General features: G+C 45.3%; 1 protein-coding gene across 3 annotated transcripts in view; it reads right to left on the reverse strand.

The window, feature by feature from the left end:
• Positions 1-20,926, reverse strand: part of SWAP70 (Pleckstrin homology (PH) domain-containing protein) — a 78,727-nt gene that overhangs the window by 40,407 nt on the left and 17,394 nt on the right. For all 3 annotated transcript variants that reach the window (XR_015688940.1, XM_087668527.1, XM_087668528.1), the window contains exons 3-8: positions 6,311-6,372; positions 6,143-6,226; positions 5,963-5,994; positions 5,791-5,872; positions 3,394-3,622; positions 3,068-3,295 (exon numbers count right to left, since the gene is read on the reverse strand). Coding sequence is in view for 2 of the 3 variants with exons in the window: in XM_087668527.1 (XP_087524653.1) it covers positions 3,068-3,295; positions 3,394-3,622; positions 5,791-5,872; positions 5,963-5,994; positions 6,143-6,226; positions 6,311-6,372 (717 nt within the window). In the remaining variant the exon portion in view is untranslated. The remainder of the gene's footprint in view (positions 1-3,067; positions 3,296-3,393; positions 3,623-5,790; positions 5,873-5,962; positions 5,995-6,142; positions 6,227-6,310; positions 6,373-20,926) is intronic.

A 20,926-nucleotide genomic window follows, 5' to 3' on the forward strand; every position in this document is an offset into this window, starting at 1 on the left:
ATCGAGCTCCACTCGTGATATGCCAAGGTGACCGTTGTGCATTTATGTCACCGACTTGTCAGTTGCAGATGCGGTTGGTACACCGCCCATGAATAATAGCTACATGATAGCTATCCTTATCTACTCTAGTTCGTGGCTCAGTTAGTATGCCACCTTAGTTAGTTGAGTTTGGTTTGAGACCCATATATAGGGTTCTTCTATTTCCTTGTACTGGAGTTCTTTTTGGCTTACACAATTAAGAAGAGGAAAACTGTTTTTCAACCTCCACCCTTGTGTGTATTCCCCCATTGTGCAAGCAAGAAAGCTACAAGTGAGACTCCTTTCTTCTCTCCCACAATCTTGACAAGCTGTAGATCTAGAGGGTGGGTCCAAGGAGACAAGTGAGGACTGGTACATTCCTGGAACGATATACGCATCGAGGGGCCAATCCCCAAGGTGTAGGAGGGTCGCAGTGGAGCCACGGCAATCAGCCGAGGGGTGCCTCCTATGTTGTTCTACGTGGTGAATTACACCAAAATGTGTGTAGTCTCCCTCTGAGGAGTCTAAGAAGATTAAGGGTTGGACTATAAACACGATACAAACACAAAATATACGTACGATGGCAGGGCAATGTGTCCTGTAGACGCTCCTGACTACGAGGCCGTGGGATTGTCTTGTGCATGTCAGAGGTCCGGCTAGTGCTATAGCCAGTACCGGCCCATTTTAGGTCCCATCATCAACTTGGATCTTTATCAGATGGATATCAAGACAGCTTTCTTACATGGAAACTTGCATGATGAGATTTATATGCAGTAGCCTAAGGGCTTTGAGGAAAAAGACAAAAAATACCTAGTATGCAAGTTGAGAAAGAATATTTATGGCCTTAAGCAGATACCTAGGGAATGATACCACAAGTTCGATACTTTCATCCATTCGCAAAGATATACCCGTAGTGATATGGATCCGTGTTTATACACGAAGAAGATACAAGATGGCACCTTTATGATTTTGATACTCTATGGATGATATGCTAATTGTTGGGAGTACTCACAATGAGCTAGATGCCTTGAAAGGTCAGCTCAAGAAGAGCTTTGAGATCAAGGACACCGGACAGACCTCACATGTTCTTGGGATACGTATTACTCACAATCACTCTAAGGGATTCCTTGTTATAGAAAGAGTACATCCAAAAGGTCCTTGAGTGGTTTCATATGCAGGATGTTAAGTCTATTGGCTGTCCTTTACCTTCTCATGTGAAAATTACTCAAACCGATTGTTTGTAGTTTGATGAGTAGAAGGCCAAGATGACCAAGATCCCTTATGCATCTAGAGTGGGCAGATTGATGGATGCCATAATAGCCACTCGTCCTATCATAGCATTTGTAGTGGGAATTGTGGCACGCTATATGGCTATGCCTGGCAGGCAGTATTGGAATGTCGTGAAGGGTATCATAAGGTACCTTAAAGGCACTGCAAATATGTACATATGTTATGGTGGCCAAAATACAAGAGTCATGGGGTACACTAACTTATGCAAAATAGGTAGACAATAGAAGTCCGTCTCTTTTTATTGGAGGTGTTATTTCTTGGATGTCCACGGTGCAAAAATGCACAACTATGTTACAACCACTACGGCTTGCAAGGAGGCTCTCTAGTTAGATCACCTGATGAAAGACCTTGATATTACTGATGTGGTCCCTACACTGCATTCAAATTCTATGAGTGCTATTCAGTTGGCCAAGAATTCCATGCAAAGACAAAGCACATTGAGGTGTGCTATCAATTCAGCAGGAAGGTTGTAGAGAACAAGTCTGCTAAGCTTGCCAAGATCTCAATTGATGAGAATCCTGCATATCTACTCACTAAAAGTCTCTCAACATAACATTTTTCCTTCCTTAGGAAGATGATGAGCGTAGGATGAGATGACGTCTATTCCTCATTCTGTTGTACTTTATATACATTTGTACTTTGTTACATTTTTCTTGTTCTCTCCTCACTAGGGACACATTCACCTTTAAGTGAGAGGCATTTGAGGGTAAAGGCACTTATGCCTAACCGCCTGTATATTCATTACACTAATAGTACCCACACACCTATACACTACAGGTAGGGGTGTCCATCACTATCACTTCATTCTTTATTCTTTCAATGACACTTAAATAAGAAAAGGCCGGTCACACATTGTGACAGTTGGAGTTCCAACATATACTCTCTCTCTCTCTCTCTCTCTCTCTCTCTCTCTCTCTCTCTCCATCCGCCATAGCTCTTTCTTTGCTCTTGCTTCCGCTTGTGCGCTTCCACTTGGACTCTACCATTCAACACAATGTTGTTTAGTACAAGTCGTGGATGGATTACCTGGAATATATGTTTAGGATGGTGTGGAAACTGCACTAGGATATGTAAATTCTCTTAATAAGACCAAATTAAAATGCATGAGCAGCCTAAGGAAAAAATACTTGCTAATCTCTCTCTTTCTTTTTGTAAAGCCAATCAAGCCTCTCTTCGGTTTTACATGTTTTCCAAAAGCCATTTCTTTCAATGCCCTCCAGTACCCAAATATTACTCACCATTTGAAGATCATATGTACAGTACAAACTAACTTTTGTTTTCACATTTGAGAGATCAGAAGCACAGTGCAAATTATCTGTTGTTTTCAGATTTGAAGATCACAAATACAGTCCACTGACTTTTATTTTCACATTACAGTCCAACGAACTTTTGAACCAAAAACACATAGGGTATTCTGACTTCCATGCCCATACAGTGCAGTGATAAATTTGAGTGATATTTGTGTCAGTCAAAACACACAAGACACATTGGACCTATAGGAACCTGGAACACTATGTTCAGGTTTCTACTCACCTCTTGGTCTTGTGTCCATTCTCAATCTGCTTTCTACTTTATTCACCCATGGAGTTCTAATGTCACGAAGCCATCAGCAAGAAACATGTATTCAGGAGCACAAAAATATTTTGCTTAACAGCTAACTTATTCTTGGCAAGAATCATGATAATAACCCTTATTGCAAAGGTTCCAACATACCCAACACAAATGTCATTTGCAGAACTGTCACTCTTAAACAACTTACTTCAAGAGCACTTGCTCGGAGCTTCTCATCTAATTCCCTTCGCAACTTTGCTATTTCTGTTCTGACTGCTTTACGTTCCTTGTCCATGATATGAGCAGCAGATGCTGCAGCTTCTGCTGCCTCTGCAGTTTCACTGAGTCTCTCAGCCAGCTCCTTGATTGTAGCATCCCTAGCCCGCATATCCTTTGCCATTTGATGTAGCTCATCATCCTTCACTCTAAGAGTTTCCTGAACCATTTAGTGAAAATTAAGTGTTGGGAATAACTATAGAATGCATGAACAAATAAAACCTAGCTGCTTGAGATCATTTTGTGACTTGATCAAACCTTCATAATGCTGAGGTTATCCATACATCCATCATTTTCATGGGAATTGTTCAAGCCCAAAGCTGATGCTTTTGATGCCTGCATTGCAGTGGCAATCTCCTTCGCTGCTTCTTTTGCAGTTGCGTTTGCTGCAGCTACAATAGCAGCGACAGTTCCAAGCTTTGATGATCCGCTCCCACCCAATGAGTTGACAGCCTCCTTGTGAGCCTTTAACACCAGTTGTGCAGCCCTGTTTATAAAAAGCTATTATAACCTTCCAAGACTAGTTGAAATTTTCATAAACCCGTCAAGCTACATTCTATCAAATTAAAATTAAATTCCAAAAAAAAGCTTTGATGCCTTAAGATACATGGACACCTATTGGTAATGAGGCCCAGAGAGAGAGAGAGAGAGAGCTTATCTTGGTATCCAACCTTTTAGAGGCTATTCGTACATAGGGTAAGTATCAGACACAAGAGCTGGTGTTGAGCCACTAAAACTAAGGCATGCATTAACCTAAAATTTTCATGCATTAATGCCTAATTTATTCTCCTTTAAACGCCCCAAAAGATGTTAAAAAGCAATTTCCAAAAATAAAAGGCTTTATTTTCTAACAATAGGACAAGTGCACAAAAATCCTCTATGATGAACACTGTTGTGGGCATCCCATCCCATCCTTCATCATTCCTGCCAGCCAGCCTTCATCCTCTTGCTGCCCATACCCACCTGGAGATCATCACCAGCTTGAAGGAAGTCTGAGCCAGCCTGTCTACTGCAACACCCAGCCTCCACATTGCTTTGCAAACCCTTCTAGAGTTGCACCCTGCTGTCACCAGCCTTCAGCCTGCTTCGCCCAGCTTCTAGAGGGGTCACCCAGCCATTCTATATCATCTCCTACCCTTCTGAAGGTTTGCCAGCTGCTGCCATCACATTCGGACTGCTGTGAACTCTGTTTTGGTGCTGCCACAGCCTGCATTCACTGCTGTTTGTGAACGGCATGATTTCATCATCATTCCTCCATGTCCTACTGCTTATCTTTGGAAAATTACCCACTGATTGGTGCGTTTGAAGGAAATACACATGGCTGCCCATACCGTATTAATTTGGGGTTTGGAAACAAGTCCTCTCCCCTTTAGAGAAAACCTAAAAGAGATTGTGAAGCAATCAGCGGTGTCTGGCTGTCCATAGACCAGAAAGGTCTAGTTTCAATTGTGTTCAGGTATCAGATATGTGCAGGATGCTGTTGATGATGTTGGGTCCTTCCCTCAGGCTTGCACCTCAGAGGTAAAGGAATAAACCGAAGGTTTGCCTTACCCGAGCATGGATTCTCCAATAAATGTCAATCAAACTCGACTAATAGAAATTAGCTCTATCTTCCTTATCAAAACTAAAGAGCAAACAAGCCAGATTCAGTTAGCTTGTGGCAATAACAATGCTTCAGCAGACAAACCCAAACAAGAAGGCCATTCATTTGTTTCATTCCAAGGTCAGCTCATAAAAAATGTACGGGATCTCAACTATCTTATCATGTTTTGGCTCAGAAAAACACTCATTTCTTGAATTATGTACATACATGAACAATCTTGCTAGCAGATATGTGTGTCTCCATGAATCCATACTTATTATCTTTGGACTATTACCCACTGATTGGTGCATTTGAAGGAGAAATACCTGGCTGCTGACAAGCTACAAATTAATTTGGGGTTTGGAAACAAGTACTCTCTCCCTTTAGAGTGAAACTCAAAGAGATTTGAGGTTTGGAAACAAGTCTTCTCTCCCTTCAGAGCAAAACTCAAAGAGATTGCAAAGCAATCAGTTGAGTCTAGCTGTCCATAGACCAGAAAGGTGTACTTTCAATGGTATTCAGGCATCAGATATGTGCAGAATGCTGTTGATGATGTGGGGTACTTCCTGCGGGCATGCATTTCAGAGGTAAAAGAATAAATTGGAAGTTTGCTTAGACTTAAATATGATATGCAGAGATCTTGGATTATTCATATAAATAACATGCTCGCCAGCAAAGTTTGCTGACTAATCACCCCAACTCCCTGGATAGTTGATTGCTATGAGCAATCACTCTATGAATTTCTAGTTATAAGGAATTTATTGATGCCAGTTTATGGTGTTTTCCCACCGCTTCAAACATTCTTTGAGCGTTTACTTTCCTTGGGATCCTGCTTGTAGTAAAAAAAGAACAATGGTTCAACCAGAAAAGACGTGTGCAAATGTGTTACCAGCCAATGACCTTGTGGTCACATCATAAATGAGGTGCACTCCTTTTGACACTCCAAAAAACTTTACCTGATTAATGCCTCCTTTAGGAAGAAGGCACAACCTTCCTTACACCAGGTTTGAAAATAGCTAGATAATCACTACATTCAAACAAGAAAACACAAAGAGCAGGGTCACAGAGCTTACTGAAGTGTTGAAACCCAAGCACGGGCAGCACCAGGTGTTTCTGCACATAGAAAGAATTCCTTTTTTGCCAATGTTTGAATGTCTAATACAGCATCAGGTCAATGGTAAACAAAACTATGAGTATCCATTGTGGTTCTAAAGAGAGGCATCATAAAGCCAGCAGTCAGGATACAGATGCAGCAACCATCATACTTTGGTAATCCCCTGGACAAAATGGCACTTGATGAGATATCATCCAATTTAATGAGTTAAGCTGATAACCAAAACTTCACAGCTTTAATTAAGATATAGAGACCTTATGTTTGGCATCAAAATCAAGCAGAATAATCCACTTTAAATTGAAAAAGCTTACTGAAAGTTTATTGGAGAGACAAGAATTGTACTGCTTGCATCAAAATTGATCAGACCCTTAGGTACAAGGTCACCCCTCTCAATCCTTGTGGCACAAACAAGGGATAACTTCAGCAGAGTATACAAGAGACAGCATAGTTTAAAGAAGCCAGGTCAAGACAATCCATACCTATATTCCATCCTGCCAGTGGTTGGATCCAGTGAGAACCATCGTTGATTCCATTTACGCAGCTGGGTGAAGTTAGAAGGTTTAAAACATGTAAATTAGAGCTCTCAGCTAATAGAAAGCATACTATTTCTACAGGCTTACCAATTTACCCAGATGCAGAAAAGTTTGAAACAGCATATGGAAATCCATTAAACATGAATGGCTATTTTACCCAGACCTAGCAACATTTCAAATTCATTCAACATGAATAACTATTTTAACAATAATGGTTTATCTATGTGTGCAAGAACTAACAGCACCCCCTGCAGTGACAAATGTTGCCTACTTGGTCTATATTCAAGTGATGGATTATTGGTCCTCTTCCTTGAGATCAATCAATCAAAGGACAAAACAAAGATTTCAACAGCAATAGTTGAAAGGAATTCGGGAAATCAGAATCAGACGTTCTAGTGTGCCACTGGTGTGGCAGCATCTCCATGCTCAGCTTATTGCATTTATTTGGGAAATCAGAATCAGACGTTCTCGACTCCAGAGGGCTTGTCTGACTGGTCTGTAGAGGCCCACATCGTCTCCATAGAGACAACAAATGCGAGTCTTGTTCACATCTGTGAGTTGCCTCCCAACGAGCTTACCGCAGAGGCCCACTCGTCACAGCCAAGCACTTCAGCTCCTGTTTGGATTGTGGACAGTGAAGCTACACATCACATGACTCCTATAGAGGACATTTTCCATGCCTGAGCCCCTGCAGTCGGGTGGGTCTGCGTAGGAAACAACTCCTTGGTCAAGATTTAGGCTTAAGGTAGCATCAGTTTTGCCACTGACAAGGTTCCGGATCTGGCTTTGCTGGACAATGTAAATCATGTCCCCTAGTTTGGGGTGAACTTGTTATCTGTTTAGCAGCTTTGCCAGTTGGGGCGAGCAGTTTTCTTTACAGTGACCACAGTCGAGATCCTTGACTCTCAGACTGGTTTAGTGATTGCTCACAGTGAGGCACAGCCTAATGGCCTTTACCACATGACACACTTTCTGACCAAGCTAACAAGCTCAATGTTCCTTAGCTTCCAAGAATTAGCCACATCTCGAGAGCCTACGAACAATGAGCATCTTTGGCACTTTCACTTAGGGCATATTGGTTATGACTCTCTTTATGAGTTATCCTGCCGTTAGCTGGTTGAGGACCTTCCCTGCCTAAAACCAGCTTGCGATGTCTATAAATCTTGTCAGCTCGAAAAGCAGCACCGTACCCCATTCCCTTAGCAATGCACACATCATGCTGAGGAGCCTCTTAGATTTCATTTTGATCTTTGTGGACCAACATCCACTGCCGCCTTAAATGGCACGATGTACTTCTTTTTAATAGTGGATGATCATTCTAGATACATGTGGGTGTACTTCCTCAAGCATAAGTCCGATGCTTTTACCTATTTTTCTGCTTGGGTGTTGCTGGTTCATAACCAAATTGGTCATCGTGTTGGTTGCATGAGGAGTGATAGTGGTAGTGAGTTTATCTCCCACCAATTTTCTGAGTTTCTACTGAAGCATGGCATCTCTCGCCAACTCACCTCTACTAACTCCTCTCAGAATGGAGTCGTAGAGCATAGGAACCTCTATGCTGTTCGTAGCAGAGCTTCCTTAGCACCTTTGGGTCGAGGTTGTTAACACTTCAGTGTACATCCTCAACTGGTGCCCAACTGCGGCTCTTCTTCAGAAGACCCTGTATGAGGCATTTTTTGAGATAGGAAAGTTCACTCCCGGAGCTGATCTCCTTATTTTTGTCGAATATTCCTTTGAAGCAAAAGCCTATCGTTTGTTCGATCCTCGAACAAACAAGGTGATCATTAGGAGGGACGTCGTTTTTTACGAGAGGGATATCGTGCAATCCGATCCTATTTCTCCTTCCATATCATTGGAGATTGTGCCTATTGAGCCTGGTCCACTTCCCACTCCTGATGTTCCTAAAGCTTCTTCATCTCCCAAGACCCCTCCGCAAAACCCGTTACCTCGCTGGTGCCAGCAGACCATGTGGGATTTGGGAATCCTACCATTGAATTCTACTCCAGAAAGACTTGGAAAATCTGCCTCGTTTGCTCCTCAAGCTTTCTTTGCATCGCTGTTTACAGCCAATTACATAGCGCATTCTAAGCCGGATACATGGCAAGAGGCTCTTTAGCACCCTCAATGGCGAGAGGCCATGGAGACGGAGCTTGAGAGTATTGACTATAATGAGACTTGGACATTGGTGGATTATCCAAGCCACAAGAAAGTCATCGGGACAAAGTGGATTCTTAGGACCAAGCTAAAAGCTTATGGGACTTAAGATAAGTACAAGGCTTGCCTTGTCGTGCAAGGGTTTCGACAAAAGCATGGCATTGATTATGAAGAGACCTTTGCTCCTGCCGCGCGGTTGACATCTTTCGATTGCTTCTCGCAGTAGCCGCTCACCATGGTTGGCCGATATATCAAATGGATGTCAAGAGTGTCTTCCTGAATGGTTATTTGGAGGAGGAAGTCTATATGGAGCAGCCACCGGGCTTTCCTTCAGGGAACCCGAGAAATAGGGTATTCGACTTGCAAAAAGGTCTTTATGGGTTGAAGCAAGCACCGCAATCTTGGTTTCATAGGATGGATGAGTTCTTACGGACTCATGGATACCATTTTACCCCTTATGACCCGAACTTATATGTTCGATCTACTGCAGAGGGGGTCAGCTATATCTTGCTATACGTTGACAACTTACTCATCACAGGCTCAGATTTTGCTGCCCTAGCAAACATCAAGGCAAAGCTTAGTGCTACTTTTGAGATCACAAACATTGGTTTGTTGTTTTATTTTTTGGAGATGGAGGGTTGTTCGTTCTGGGGGATGAATTTTTTTGTCACAGCAGCAGAAGTACGCTCTTCAGCTAGTGGAACAACACACTTCGGATCAAACACGGCCAGTGGCCACGCCTCTTGTTCCTATTGCTCACTTGTCAAAGGATACCCTAGGACAACCCTTCGATGCACATACCTATCACTCTGTTATAGGAAAACTTCTTTGGTTAATTCACACTAGGCCAGATTTAGCTTACTCAGTTAACATACTCAGTCAGTATTTCACAGCACCTAAGATGTCACATTGGATTGCATATCTTTGTGTGTTGCATTATTTACACTGTACTTGTTTGTAGGGATACACTGATTCTGATTGGGTGGGAAATCCCGACACCCGGCGTTCCCATGGCAACTACCTCTTTACCTTGGGCACGACTCCCATTTCTTGGTCTAGCCGTAAGCAGGAGACGGTGGCGGCTTCCACGGCCGACCCGGGGTCTCTTCGATGGTACCATTGAGGCCATATGCCTGAGGATTTTACTGGCGGCACTTCATTTCCCATGCGACTCTCCCACCATTGTCTACTGCGACAACCAGAGTGCCATTGCTCTTGCAATCAATCCAATCATTACACCACGAACGCGGCATGTGAGAGTCCACTTCCATTTTTCCAGAGAGCAAGTTGAGCTTGACACCATCTGCCTAGAGTTTGTGCCTACATCTGACAATTTTGCCGATATTTTAACCAAAGCGGTCTACCGGCCAGTTCTTCACAGTACTTGTTACCCAGGATCAGTTTGGCTCCACCCTCCCCTACTTCTTCAGATTGACGGAAAGAGGGTGCTTCCCTCTTGCTTTCCCTTCTAGTTTGAGAGGGGGCAGCTTCTACTCTTGCTAGTGACAGTGATGATGCTTACTGTTTTTTACACATTCCCCTGCAAGGGCACTATCCAAGTGACACCATTGCATTGCAACTTGCGTGAGCATGACATCTTGCATCACCCTTTCCATTACCCCATGCATTGGCATTCTCTTCATGTAAACATGCATCTGTGCGCATTTATCCCTTTTCAGTCTTTTGGAGTAGTCGACTATGGATCCACCATATTTGTGGCATTGCCCATGGCAGTCTCCAAGGCATTTTTTCCTTAGCTTGCTTGCTTGTCTTGCTTGTTTCACCTATTTGCTATATCCGCACCTTGGCCTTATTCTTCTTCATCGACACTCAATAATAGTAGGGATAGTATGCTTGTTTTGTGAAGATCTTGGGTCTACCATCCTTTACCATCCCATTTAGGGCACGGATACTCAATAAGACGAAAACTAATTCGAATCCCCACTAACTACTACATCTATCAAATTTTTATTATTATTTTTTTTTAAAACACAGCCCATAGCTGATTCCATCTGCCTTTATAAGGCTTGGTAGACCACTGGGCAGCCGACGTGCATCCTTTGTCCGATGCCCTGTCCTCTCTGGGGTGATCACTTGAACTCCCTTGGTAAGATAGCCATCACCTCTGTAGTCTTAGTAGACCATTGGGCAGCCAATGCGCTGTTTTGGGGTGGGACGCCTTGGGGTAAAAGATCTTTCTCATGGCACCATTGTTGGGCCTCAGAGGGGGTGTTGAGCTAAAAATGCATTAGCTTTACTTAAACAGCCCCAAATCTTACTTAATTAATGAAGAAACCTTGTTTATTTAAAAGAAACTTGATCCTAGAGAGTTTCTGTGTCCCATAAGCACAAACCCACTTGGGAAGGCCCAAACTTTCTATAAATAAGTATAATGCCCTCCATTCAATTAACAATCTCGTTTTTTCAAATTTCAAGTGTTTCAGCTTGCTGCTCACACCCCATTCACGGAGAACATCTCAGTCAAAGCTGTCCATTGGTGTCTATATCAGTTGGCGCCTGATTTCCAGCCCTCTTCATGCAATTCAGAGCTGATCCCTGTTAGAGATCATTGCCTGGTCGGACTGCACAGTCCAATCGGACTGTACAGTCGGACTGCCACGTGGCAGTCCGACTGACTGCAGTACAGTCGGCTGCATTTATTGCAGCCGACCTGCATATTTTCTGCGCCCTGATTCTGGCTATTTATAGCCGAGTTTTCAGTCTTCTGCCGACATTCTTCTGCTCGCAGATTACAGGCTGGTGGCTCGCGCAGATTCCGTCTCTGTTCGCAGATTTCAGACAGGAGACCGTGCAGGCTGCAGCGGACTTCGAGGTGAACAGCAGGTTGCATCGTCGAGGTGGAGACACGCAGTCCAGCGCACTGCGCCCGTATATATATCTACATATCTTTGTATACAGCACACTTTATACAGCAGATCTTCATCTTCCACTGTCTCTTTCTCTCGCTTCTCTCTCTCTGCGTTCTCTCTCTCTCAGTCCTACGCTTCCGCACCGCTGCACTCTGACATGGTATCAGAGCAGTGTAGAAGGGCTGACTGAGTGCAGAACCAACCTGAAGAGGAGTTTTCATCGTGACACAAGGCTGCGTTTTCAGCGTTTGAGGGCAGGCAGGAGGGCTGCACCTCGGAACAAGGCTGAAGCGAGAGTGGGCGCGCCGAAAAGGAGTCCAGGTGGTGGATTTGCTGCTGTTTACTGCTGTTTGACGAGGAGGAAGTTTGAGTTTTCAGCTTTCAAGTGCAGTTTTTGCTTTTTTTCATCGCCTCCGGCGGGTGAAGAAGTTTTGGGACGCGGAAGAGCCCTAGCAGGCTGAGTTTTCACAGTCAGAGGGAGCTGCTTTTGCGTTTGTGAAGGCATTACAGGTGAAGATGTCTACAGAGATTGACTTGGAGTTCCAGACGATTATGGACCGGAAGGTGCCTGTCTTACCGGCTCTTCCCGCAGATCAGAAGCTCGATGGCGACAACTACCGCATCTGGCATGTGATGATGTTGGCTATCCTTGAGTCCTACGATTTGGCGGAGCTTGTACAGGAGGAGATCGACCGGCCCTCGGTGAGAGATGAGTCCAAACTCTCTTCCAATGCTCGTGCGGAGTTGGCCAAGGCACAGTCTCACTGGGACAAACTGAATGCCAGGATTCCTTCCTTTCTTTTTATGTCTAGTACTACAGCCGTGATAGCTCACATCGAGCACTTGACGGTGGCTCAGGAGATATGGCTGGAGCTTGATCAGATGTATAACCGGATGACCCTTATGAAACGGGTTTCTTTGGAGGTTTAGATGTGGACCTTGTCCGTGAACAAGTCTTCTTCATTACGGGAGCACATCAACAAGCTTAGACAGCTTCAGATGCAGGTTCAGAATGCGGGGAAGCCGATTTCCTCCGAAGACATGGCGATCACACTCTTGTCCTAGTTGCCGCCACGATTCGGTGCTTTCTACTCCGCCCTTATTGCTTTGGGGTGGGAGTCCACTCTTCGGTGGGAAGAGTTGGTTCCTATGGTCTTGGACCAAGAGGAACAACTAAAGGGACAGAATGCTTCCAAGTCGGAGGCACTGACAGGTCAAGCCTCTCAGAAGAAGAGGAAGGACCAAAAGAAGAAGAAGGGGGATAACAAGTCAAAGAAGGACAAGGACAAGGACAAAGAATCCACATGCCATATTTGTGGAAAGACTGGCCATTGGAAGAAGGATTGCCCTGACAAAGACAAGAAGGACACCAACAAAAAGGACACGAAGGATTCTGGAGCGGTGGCTGCACCCTCATCAGCTGCATTTCTTCATCTAGTTGTCATTGAGGACCCTACACCGAATGCTTCTGATGCTGTGATGACAGCTCCCCAGGCTCGAGAGTGGATCGTTGACAGTGGTGCCTCCCGGCACATGACTCCTTCCCCAGGCCCAATTGCGACCCTCGCGTGGGCAGATTCTCATTGGAGATAGCTCTTCAGTGTCTATTGCAGGACGGGGTGAGATGCAGCTTATTCTAGATGGACGCGGCGGTATCCATACCTCAGAGGTCTTGCATGTACCAGGTTTAGGATATCATCTTTTGTCAGTTCATAAGATTTGCTCCCTTGGACTTTTGGTGGAGTTTGACAGTGATTCGATGCGAGTCCTTGATCGTGGGTCAAGGAAGGTTCTCTCATCCGGATATGAGGAGAACGGCATCTATAAATTGAAGTCTTCCACCGCCCTCTCTACTCTTCTTCTTAACTCTCAGACACAGTCAGAGCTATGCCATGCTCGGTTTGGTCACCTCAACTATGATTATCTTCGGAGGGCGTCACGTGGACAGCTTGTTCGAGGGTTGCCGGATATAGTGGTGAGCCAGCAGTCATGTGTCTCTTGCATTCGTGGGAAGCAGCATAGGGATGCCATTCCCCACAAAGCTTCGCGGCGGTCTACTTCACCGATGGAGCTTGTATCTAGGGATCTTTGTGGCCCTATGTGGAACGAGTCCTTGCGAGGGAGCTCGTACTTCATGTTGATCGTAGATGACTACAGCAGGATGACATGGGCCTATTTTTTGGCATTAAAGTCAGAAGCTTTCTCTCACTTCAAGGATTGGCTTCTCTTTGAGGAGAACCGATCTGGCCGGAGATTGAAGACCTTGCAATCCGACAAGGGTGGTGAATTTGTTTCTAATGAGTTTGCTCGTTTTTGTGCAGATAAAGGTATTCACCAGGAGTTTGCTAATACCAACACTCCTCAAGAAAATGGCATTCTTGAACGGAAGAACCAAAGTGTGATCGAGATGGCGCGCACCATGATGGAGCAACGACAGACACCTTTGTTTCTATGGGCCGAGGCTATGGCTACTGCAGTCCACATTCTTAATCGATCCCCCACTTCGGCCATTGATGGGATGATACCTTTTGAGACTTACTTTGGGACTAAGCCCGATGTTTCTTATTTTAGGGTTTTTGGGTGTGATGCCTATGTTCACATTCCCAAGGCTCATCGTGATAAATTTGAAGCAGCTTCCCGAAGACAGGTCTTTGTTGGCTACAGCTCCCAGTCCCAAGGCTATCGTTTGTATGATCCCGTCAAGCGGGATGTGTACACCAGTCGAGATGTGCAGTTTGTGGAGGTTCCGGCCATACCAGCGGGTGAGGAGCATCCCGTTCTTGGAGATCCAGGGGAGAGTTGGGCTCCCGCTACAGTTCCTTTGGAGCCCGCGTCTTTTGATACAGATTCTGTTTCTGACACAAAGTCTACTATTCCACCGGTCACCCCCGAGGAGTTACCGCCGGTGGATCTCCCAGAGTCTTCAGCTGATGGAGAGAGACGAGGAGAGGTCCGGCCTCCTCCTCGTTGGGCCCGTGACACACTCCGTGATTCAGGGATCGAGGGGATCCTTAAGGTGTGGGGACCGCAGGATGGTCCGCGACGGTCACGGAGACACCAGGCACATTCTACGGAGCTTGTTTGCTCTAACTATTGTTTGATGACCCGTGTTATGCAGGATCGAGAGCCCACCTCCGTGAAGGAGGCTTTACAGTCCGCACCATGGAAGAAAGCTATGGAAGCCGAGTTGGAGGCTATTGAGAGGAATGGCACTTGATCACTCGTGCCACGCCCCCCGCATAAGAAGGTGATTGGCGTCAAATGGGTTTTCAAGACCAAGTACCTTAGCGATGGTTCTTTGGATAAGCACAAGGCTCGCCTTGTTGCTAAAGGTTTTGCACAGCGCCCAGGGATTGATTGTCATGATACTTTTGCCCCCACTGCTCGTATGGCGACTATTCGAGTTGTTCTTGCCTTGGTTGGCCATAGGAGATGGCCTGTCTACCAGTTGGATGTGAAGTCGGCCTTCCTCAATGGTGATTTGAAGGAGGAGATCTATGTTGAGCAGCCTCCTGGCTTTGGATCTTCAGATGGGAAAGTCTACAGGTTGAAGAAGGCCTTGTGTGGCCTCAAGCAGGCTCTCCGCGTGCATGGAACGAGAAGATTGATTCGTTCCTTCAATCACAGTTGGGATATCGGCGTTCTAAGGCCGATCCGCAGCTTTATGTACACACTTCCAAGGATGGTTGTGTGCTTTTTGTGTTCTATGTTGATGATTTGATTAACACAGATGATCGTGCACAGAAGGTCCAAGAGACGAAGGCAGCTTTACATCGGACGTTCGAGATGACGGACTTGGGTCTACTCCATTTCTTTTTGGGCCATGAGATTTATCAGTCTTAGAGGGGGATCTTCATCTCTCAACAGAGATATGTACAAGAGCTCTTGGTTTCTTTTGCAATGGAGGATTGTCGAACCCTTTCTACTCCTATGGATCCGAACTGGAAGGCCACTTCCCATTCAGCTTCTCCCCTGGCGGATGCTTCCCGCTATCGTCAGTTGATTGGATCCTTGACTTGGCTCCTCAACACTCGTGTTGATCTTTGTTTTGCTGTTGGGCTTTTGGCAGGGTTTATGAGTGAACCTCAGACGGTGCATTGGTAGGCTGCTCAGAGGATACTTCGGTATTTGAGGGGGACATCTGATTTAGGGATTCATTACCCCACAGGCACAGGTGGTTCAGATCTTGTTCTTGCAGGTTGGAGCGACTCCGATTGGGTCGGTGATGTGGACCACAGGCGGTCTACTACAGGTTACTGTTTTACCTTGGGTGCAGGTGTTATCTCATGGAGTAGCAAGAAGCAGCCCACGGTAGCCCTTTCGTCTACTGAGGCGGAGTATCGGGCCGCGTCTTCCACCACATGTGAGGCTGTGTGGCTTCGGAGATTGTTGGAGGAGCTTGGCTGCCCCCAGACTCGTCCTACTTTGCTGCAATGCGACAATGAGAGTTGCATTGCCTTGGCATGGAATCCTGTTTTTCATGCCCGGACGAAGCACATAGAGATCCAGTACCACTTCATCAGAGAGAAGCTTCTGGATAAGACCATCACCGTAGAGTACTGCAAGACGGAGGACAATCTTGCAGATTTGTTTACGAAGGCACTTCCCCAGGCTCTACTTCGGAGACATTCCAGATCCCTCCGGCTTCTGCCCCGCCTAGGCTCTGAGAGGGGGTGTTAGAGATCATTGTCTGGTTGGACTGCATAGTCCAGTCGGACTGTGTCGAACTGCCACGTGGCAGTCCAACTGACTGCAATACAGTCGGCTGCATTTATTGCAGCCGACCTGCATATTTTATGCGCCTTGATTCTGGCTATTTATAGCCGCGTTTTCAGTCTTCTGCCGACATTCTTCTGCTCGCAGATTACAGGCTGGTGGCTCGCGCAGATTCCGTCTCTGTTCGCAGATTTTCAGACAGGAGACCGAGCAGACTGCAGCGGACTTCGAGGTGAACAGCAGGTTGCATCGTCGAGGTGGAGACACGCAGTCCAGCGCACTGCGCCCGTGTATATATCTGCATATCTTTGTATACAGCACACTTTATACAGCAGATCTTCATCTTCCACTGTCTCTTTCTCTCTCTTCTCTCTCTCTGCGTTCTCTCTCTCTCAGTCCTACGCTTCCGCACCGCTGCACTCTGACAATCCCAGCCAGGCGACTGCTGTTCCTACATAGACCTGCTGCAGTACTGCCTGCCACGTCATCTGCAGCTTGCATTTGGCAGTTTTCTCTCTCCTCCAGCTGTCGCCAGGCTGTCCAGCCTGCGTTTGACATTTTCTCTCTCCTCTACTGTCGCCCAGCTTCTACAACCTGTGTTTGGCTGTTTTCTCTCTCATCAGTCTGCGTTTACTGCATATTCTCTCTCCTCACTGCCGTCTGCATTAGATCCAACTTCTCACTATTACGTTTGCTGGTGTTCAACATCCGGAGGTTGCCTTGTGCGATTCGCGATCCATTCGGAGTACGACACACTCTCCCGCTCATTATCCCTGCCCCGATCCTTGAGATACAAGAGTTGGAGGTTCAGTATTCATTCACTACATAGTGTGTTTGCTGCATGAGCATTGTATATTCAGCAGTTATATCACTTCAGTTATTTTCTGTGTTCATTGTGTCCAAGTTACCCTAACCCTAACTGTGTTCTTTTATCAGTCTGTGCTTTGTCGTACAATTGTTATTTGTGTTTCTGTGTCCGAGTATTTCTTTACATGGGCGGCAGTATTTTCTAGCTGATTCCTCGCTCTTGTGGATGAAATTTCTTGCTTATCCATCTGCCAGCACATTTGATCTAATTTTCTTTGTCTACAGCACTCGTTTTGTGAACAGCTGTCTTGTAAACTGTGTGAACTGAGTACTCTTGGGCTGAGTTTTGGGTTGTCCTCTCTCTCTGCCTCTCTTTTTTTAATCATCTCTTCCTATCCTCTACAATGGCACCTCCTTGTTGTTCCACTAATGATAAGCTTAAGGGTTCTGATTATCTCACCTCAAGTGCCATGATAAAAGTATGGTTTGTGCAAAAGCACGCGGTATGTTGTTTCAAGAGCTATTGTGCATCCATGGATTCCAAATCCTATTCCAACTAATTTGAATAGCAACAACTACGAGGAGGCAATTATCACTTGGGAGTTGGATGATACCCATGCTTATTTTACTCGTCTTAGGTGCATTTCTAAAGAGGTCCTTCAGATAGTTGCCTCCTACAAGATAGCTTTAAATGTGCACCTCATGTACAAAGCTCCATCAACCATGAAAATTGTGGTCCTCTATGGTCAGCTCCAAACTATGCAGTTCAAGCCTAAGAATATGATCCGGTCTTTTTTGCTTCAGGTTACACAAGTACAAGATATGTTAGCAATCTAGTCACCTCATGTGTGGATCCAGGCATGTGCCCTTGTGGACTGGGTATTCCAGTGATATTTTGGTTTTTTTTTTTTTTTTGGCATTTTGATGGTGATTTTGGTATTTTATGCTGGCCAACCTAGTGCCATTTATAGCATTCTCTTGGCCTATTTATCTAGGCTCCTCCTCCACACTCTCTTATTCATCACTTGCAAATCCAGTGCATGCCTTGTTAGAGAGAGAAGCCGCTGTCAATGCCCACACAACCAATGACTCACTATTGTACTCAACTATCTCATGTTTCGTACATGGATTCCATTTCCCAAGCACGTCTTTGAGTTCCCTTTTTTCAATGCTCTTGTGTTTTCTCTTTTCTCTCTCCTTTGTTTTGTGTTCAGCATGCTCCTTTTTCAGCTGATTTCGACAAGGATAACTATGAAGAAATTGTGCTCACGTGGGACAACAATAATGCCCATGCATATACTTTGCTCTTCTTAAAAAGTTCTTTCGGCAATCGCCTTCTGCAAGATTGCTTTAGCGATATGGGCAAAGCTTCGATTGTCGTACAAGGCTTCCTCAACTATGCATGAAATTACCCTTTATGGTCAACTCCAACAAATGAAGTTTGAGCCAAAGGATACTATTTAGTCATTCTTACTTCATGTTATACAAGTATAGGACAAGCTTCGATACATTCAATCCGCCCTTCCAAAAGCTCATCTTGTGGGGATTGTGCTCTACAAGCTCCCTTCGGAGTTTGATGGAGTGCCAATGCTTTACAGGCCCAGAAATCATCAACACCAATGAGTTTTACCCATATGTCCTCCATGTTGCTTGAGCATTAGGGGTCTTTGCAGTTACAAGAGCAACTTCCATCCCAATATGGTGGATCTAGTGAGGCCTTTGTATCTTCAAAGAGAGGTAACAAGAAGAAGAAATCAAAGGCTTAGTGTATCATTGTGGTAAGAAGAGACATTTGCACAAGGATTGCAAACAATTAGCAGCTTCAAGGAAGAAGAAGGAAAAGGAGCAACAGTAGAATATGGACTCCTCTGTCAAGTCATCCGCCTCCTCCAACTCCAACTCGGGTCCTCTGACCAAGGCCAAGGTACAGAAAGGATCGTATTCTTCAAACTGAGAGAAGAGCTTGGCAACCCCTACTTCTTCTACTTTCTAATGTGTGGGAGCTCTCACTCAACCGCCAAAACCCACGGACCACTTATTGCTTCAAGCGTTCCAAGCCAAGCACTAATGGCTACCTCTCACATAGCTGATGTGCTATCTATCTCTACGGGTGTAGTGAGCTTACCTCCATACGCGATCGAGTTACCTCCTCTCCCAGCACTCCGGTAGCTCCACGATCCAAGTGCAAGCTTCAAGTAAGCCCCGCCCTCAAGCTCCGCGCTCCAAGCTCCATTGCCTCGAGTAAGACAAGAGAAGAGAAGAGAAGAGAAGAGAAGAAGAGAGGAGAAGATGGAGAGCTTCTCCTCCCGGTCCCTCACCCTCACACACTCACTCCCTCACACTCGCACTCTCTCTCTCGAGCACAAGCTCAAGCAAGCAATAACAAGAAGAAAAAGAAGAAGAGGAGAGTCACTTTTGGCCACACACAAGAATGAGCTTCTCATTCACTTTTCAACTTTATATATAAAACCCTAAATCCCTTTTGGGTAGTCATCCCCTTATCCCCTTTTTTACATGGCCGGTCGTGGCCTAGGCCCTTTTTCCCATTGTCCTCCTATCTTCCTAGCTTCCTTTCCACCGCCCGTCTACCTTTACAAATTGCACGGGTGAGAGCCCGGCACTCTTAAAATAAATCAAGGTGCCCCTTGCGCTTTTTTACAACAGTATAGACTCACGCTTCTTCTCCTGTACCTTTTTCCTTGATTTAGGACTTTTCTGTTTCCAGATTCTTTTTGGCGCGCCTTTGTCTTTTGTTTCACTTTTGCCTTGGCCTTGTCTTCTACTTTAGAATTTCCAGCTTTCCCACCTTGTTCGTTTGAGGGTTAACATAACCCCCCTCCTAGATAAATGTCAGTCCCATGGCACTCACCGTCATAGGTAGCAAGCTTTAGCATGCATCGAAGACGTGGGTGGCAAGGACATCTGTGATTGCCTTGGAGGATTTCTGGTGGTGGACAGATGAAGGTCGTTGGGGCCACGTTGTTGACGTGGGTGGTTGATGGTAGGGTGTTTGGAGTTAGGGGTAGGGTTGTTCGTTGTTGGGAATTGCGTTGGGGGCTGGCACAGGTGGTGGTTTGTGGGGATTCTGCACAGGCCGATTGTTTGGTGGGCTTGCATAATAGGAATGGTCAAGAGGTCAGAATTGAGTGATGAGGAAGAGCTAACGATGCATTATGGAGTCTTCAGTACGTGCGATTGAAAACCTCGCATATGTGGTCTCTCCCTGGGGGTAGTGCTAGTCTTCTTATCGTACACAAGACATAGTTTGATTGGTTTAGGAGACAAGTCGAACTCTAAGCAAGCTGAGAGTATTGTCCGGCACTTGAGAACCCAAACTGTTCCTCATAACAACATGTGGATGAAGCAAAGTTGTCCATGTTGAGAAGTACACAGGAAGGTGTATGAGACATCCTTTGCGTTGTGACAGCACGATGTAGCACAATTGAACACAAGGACACTAAACTTTCGGTAATTGGTAGCTGTTGGGCTTGTTCGACGAGTATAGTGGACTTTTCATGGCCATTCGTGCGGTGCTTACCATGATTGATCGCAATGATACTAAGGCAAAGTGCAAAAAGCAATCGTGCAATTGGGTCAGGGTGACAGGTCTAACCATAGGCAAAACAAGCTCCCTAGGTATGTCCTGCCCTTGATGTGCCCTGAACAATTGTGGGGAATATGTAAAGGGCTAAGGGACTAGGAACAGAGCCAGCCAACCAAGGCCACTAGGCGTACCTAATTTGAGGACCCCTAGATGTCGTGTTGTGATTGTGAGTGCTTCTTCTTTTTTTCCCTTTTCTTTTCTTTTCTTTTCTTTTCTCTTTTCTCTTTTTTGTTTTTTTTTTAAGAGAATAACCTGAGTACAACCATTGCAATACGTTGAGGCTATCAACCTTTCAATGGGTTGAAAAATGTCGAGATTTGAAGGCTCTGGAAATGGATATTACAGCGATGATTGTGCCCTAGCCTCGTTGCTAGAGGAACAATGGTTGAGATAGGGAGATACATTGGAGAT

This window comes from Lygodium microphyllum, chromosome 26 (genome assembly GCF_053477565.2).
Source record: "Lygodium microphyllum isolate KBCC chromosome 26, Lygodium_microphyllum_v1.1.10, whole genome shotgun sequence".
Classification (NCBI taxonomy): domain Eukaryota; kingdom Viridiplantae; phylum Streptophyta; class Polypodiopsida; order Schizaeales; family Lygodiaceae; genus Lygodium; species Lygodium microphyllum.